We start from the raw sequence: 3,601 nt of genomic DNA on the forward strand, positions 1-3,601 counted from the left end.
GGGGGGGGTTAGAAACCATTGGAGGGGAAGGGTGAGGGGAGGGGGAGGGCGCGCCTTTTCTAAAACCCCGAGGTCGGAGAGGTCACCCACGAATATCCGCCCAGCACGCATCGGTCCTACCGTATGGCTCGAACTCGCTATCCCCAACGCCCACCCAAACGGCATCGCATCAGTACTCGCACGCGCAAAGGGAAGGAAAGGGAACGCACGTCCAACGCCGATACTGAACAAATCAAACGTGCTGATCACAGCGTGTACTGGGCGTATGTCTTCTTCCTCTTCCTCTTCCTCTCCTTCTTCTTCTGCTGAGGGGGAGGGGGAGAGGGAGGGGATATCGATTGGGGTTGAGAGGAGGGCTTTGGAGGTGAGAGGGGATGGGGAGAGTTGGATTGACCGGGAATGGGAGGGGGAATGACTATGGGAGTGGGAGTGGGTGGGGAGGGGGTGATGTGGGTGTGGGTTGGTGAGGAGGCGGGGGATACGGGTGATACGAATGCGAGGGAGAAGACGGAGCATCTTGTTGGTATACAGTCTAGATAGTGCAGAGAGAGAGAGAGGAGAGAGATGAGAGAGGTGAACAGATCCAATGTCACCACCACCAGTAATAGACCGATGGAGGTATCCAATCCAATCTAATCCACAACACAGCAGCTACAGTAGCACAGCACCGCCCACCAAGCACTACCTGGTCAAGGGACAAATCAGGCAAGCGGAGCGTACTCTTCTTGGACTGTGACTAGCTATAGAGTAAGGGAAGGGGAAGGGGATTGAGGTCGTGACTGACAACTCGTGGGGGGGTGGAGGGGGTGGGGGTGGAGGCGACAGTTCAGGTTAAGTAAATAGTCGTACGTTGGTGGAGAGTATGAGAGTGAGAGAGAAGTGTCTATTCGTGTATTCTACATATTCCTACCCCAATGTTATCGCACCCTAATCCTATGCTATTCCTGACTCGAATAACAAATGTCCGACGCGTCGGACGCGCAGATAACGCGTTCTTCTAGTGATGCAGTGACGTAACCGTAACCGCAACCAACTACAGACGGCCAGTCAGAGGCTCAGTATCACCTTGTACTTGTCAAACTCACCATTCACCACACACCACACAACACTCATAAATCCATCAAATCCCTTCGTTCTTTCGCCATCCTCCCAGACCTCGATTTCCACATCCAAGACGGTCCCGCCTACCAATTAATCCCCACACACATCAGCTCCCATCCAAAAACCGGAACAAAGCAACCAAGCGTGACTCACAGGCCCATGATCCTCATGTTCCAACTCGCTCCACGTAGCCAACACCCCTCCCTGACTCTGTCTCCCCCCCAGCTGCAAGCCCTCGCTCACCCAAGAATGAGCCGAAAACCTCGATGTGCTCCTCCACAGGACCTCCCCAGTATCCGACATGTCCACTCTTCCCCTCAGCTTCGTCACTGGTGGATCCATAGTATGACCCCGGGAGGTGCCGACGAAGTATATCGTTGGGTACTTTTTTGTGAGTGCGGAAGGGTGCCGATCGGAGCTGGTGATCATGTTGAACCCTCCGGGGTGGAGTGTGATCTGCGGGATATGAAGGATATGCACATGGGGGATGGTCGTTAGCCCCTCTCCTCCCCCTCCCTCAGCATCATCGGTATCGGGATCGGTATCGGGATCCGGATTAGAAGTAGGGAACTCCTCATTCGTAAGGTCCACCACAAGCTCCTCAGAATCAGGCGACAGAGGCTGGAAATCACTGTCGTTGTCTGACCCTGAGGAACTGGAGGGATGCGCGTCTGAGACTGCGTCTTCTGGGGGAGCGCCGATGGATATGACTTGCAGGTCTAGGGTCATGAGTTTCACAACTTCGAATGCGTCGTCGAGTGATTTTGGGCCGCTGCCTGACCACTGTCATTCGTATTGTCAGCAAGTGGATGGGGATGGGATGGGATGGGATGGGATGGGATGGTTGATGGAGGGAAAAGAAGGAAGACGCACATTCCAGTCCCAAAGATCGTTGTAGTCCATAAAACTGACAATCCTATACCATCTCCCCTGCACACCCGCCCAGTCCCCCTCGACAGCCAACCCCTCCTCCGCTCTGCGCTGTGTAAACGGCCTACTCCGATCCAAGTTGATCATAGGCATATCCTCGTCTGGCAAGTTCCACCTCTCCCTGTTATCAGCCACGTTCCTTGAGAGAACGATCATCATGCTCTCCAACATCCCCCAGTCTGGCTTCCTTTCCCCCTTCTGGGCAGCGAGGAACGGGCCCCAGAATGTCGCAAGCCCATAATTCCGCATCGTGTACACTTTTTCGCGCGCAACCCCGCGGATCCGGTCGCTGTACACGTCGAGGGTTGTGAGCCCGTGCAGCGTATGCAGGTGGCAGGAGATAGCCGTCCGACCAGGATTGAGCGGCGAGCCGAGGAGCGCTGCTTCCCTTCCTGGGCCAGAAAGGAGCTCTTGGAGAAAACACACGTTGCAGCTCTCGCGGTGGATGATATGTCCCCCTGGGGTAGCAAGAGGACGCGCAGAGTCCGCAAGGAGGGAAGGGAGCACGGCGAGCGTGTCCTGCTGCACTGGCTTGGCGGGGATTAGCGGGTATTGACGGCGGAGGAGGCGCGGAGAGCGTACTATGTTGCTGGGGAGGATGGATTTTGCGACTTGGCGAGCGTGGATACGGGATTGAAGCAGTTCTTTCCAGGGGACGTGGGTTGGGACTTGCTCGCCTTGACAGCGGATGCGCGGGTCGTCCTACCAGATTGGGCGATGAGTGAAGGAATGGAAGGGAGGGTAGGAGGAGGGAAGGGCATACGAATAGCTGGAGAACCATCGATCGCCACATGTAGTCTGAGCGGTCGTTATAGACTACTGACTTGAGCTGTGTGCATGTGAGGATACAGGAAGCGACGTCGAGCGGATCGAGGAGGAGTAGGGTAGACTCGAGGATCTGTTGGGGGTTAGTGGTGGTTTGAAGATGAGGAGGAGGAGGTACTTCTTGTGGTAGACTGAGGAGATGAGCACGGGGATACATGGTTGTGAGAGTGAGAGGGACAGAGGGTGTAGAGAGTGTTACAGCTGACATTGCCTACGAAAGGGATTAACGCCGATAAGTGTAAACGCCGATTCACGTTCATTTGATTTTGGTTGTTATCATCAACACTTCACTCTCACTGTCTGCTCAACGAACAACAACAAGAAATATGGGATTCCGTCAGGCAGCTCTCTTAGGCAGCATATGCTTCTTCTTAGGTACGTCTACTAATATATACTACAACTGCGCTCAACCGCTGCCAGGCATACTGTTCATAAACTTTAACGTCGACCACCAAGTACTCTTTCTGCCAAAGAACGACACGGCAGTACAACAAGGGTATGCCTACTACACGACTTTCCTACGTGCGCCGTTAGCCGTCAAGGTTCTTTTCCCACTCTGTGCTAACGGGCAGTGACTCAACCTTGGTCCTTGGTAGGCACTCATGCACACCCTTATGGGCGTAGGGCTCCTCAGTCTCGTGGCGAACTTTACGACCTGGACAGAGAGTGCGATGTTCTTCGACGGGACATCAATCGGTTTGTCACTCTCTCCCCCCCCCTTGTCCCCGCGCGCTCACCCCCCCCC

The 3,601-nt window shown here is 54.8% G+C and overlaps 2 protein-coding genes across 2 annotated transcripts in view; one reads left to right on the forward strand and one right to left on the reverse strand.

Moving 5' to 3' along the window:
* Window positions 1–516, reverse strand: part of DACRYDRAFT_94082 (L-serine ammonia-lyase) — a gene marked incomplete at its 5' end in the record, with an annotated part of 3,020 nt that extends 2,504 nt beyond the window's left edge. Inside the window, 2 exons of the mRNA XM_040777198.1 lie at window positions 87–133; window positions 206–516. Coding sequence (XP_040630798.1) covers window positions 87–133; window positions 206–516 — 358 coding nt within the window. The remainder of the gene's footprint in view (window positions 1–86; window positions 134–205) is intronic.
* Window positions 517–3,182: 2,666 nt separating this feature from the next.
* Window positions 3,183–3,601, forward strand: part of DACRYDRAFT_29583 (uncharacterized protein) — a gene marked incomplete at both ends in the record, with an annotated part of 1,197 nt that continues 778 nt past the window's right edge. Inside the window, 3 exons of the mRNA XM_040774317.1 lie at window positions 3,183–3,231; window positions 3,277–3,398; window positions 3,453–3,552. Of these exons, the coding sequence (XP_040630799.1) occupies window positions 3,183–3,231; window positions 3,277–3,398; window positions 3,453–3,552 (271 nt within the window). The remainder of the gene's footprint in view (window positions 3,232–3,276; window positions 3,399–3,452; window positions 3,553–3,601) is intronic.

Source organism: Dacryopinax primogenitus, assembly GCF_000292625.1.
Source record: "Dacryopinax primogenitus strain DJM-731 SS1 chromosome Unknown DACRYscaffold_5, whole genome shotgun sequence".
NCBI lineage: Eukaryota > Fungi > Basidiomycota > Dacrymycetes > Dacrymycetales > Dacrymycetaceae > Dacryopinax > Dacryopinax primogenitus.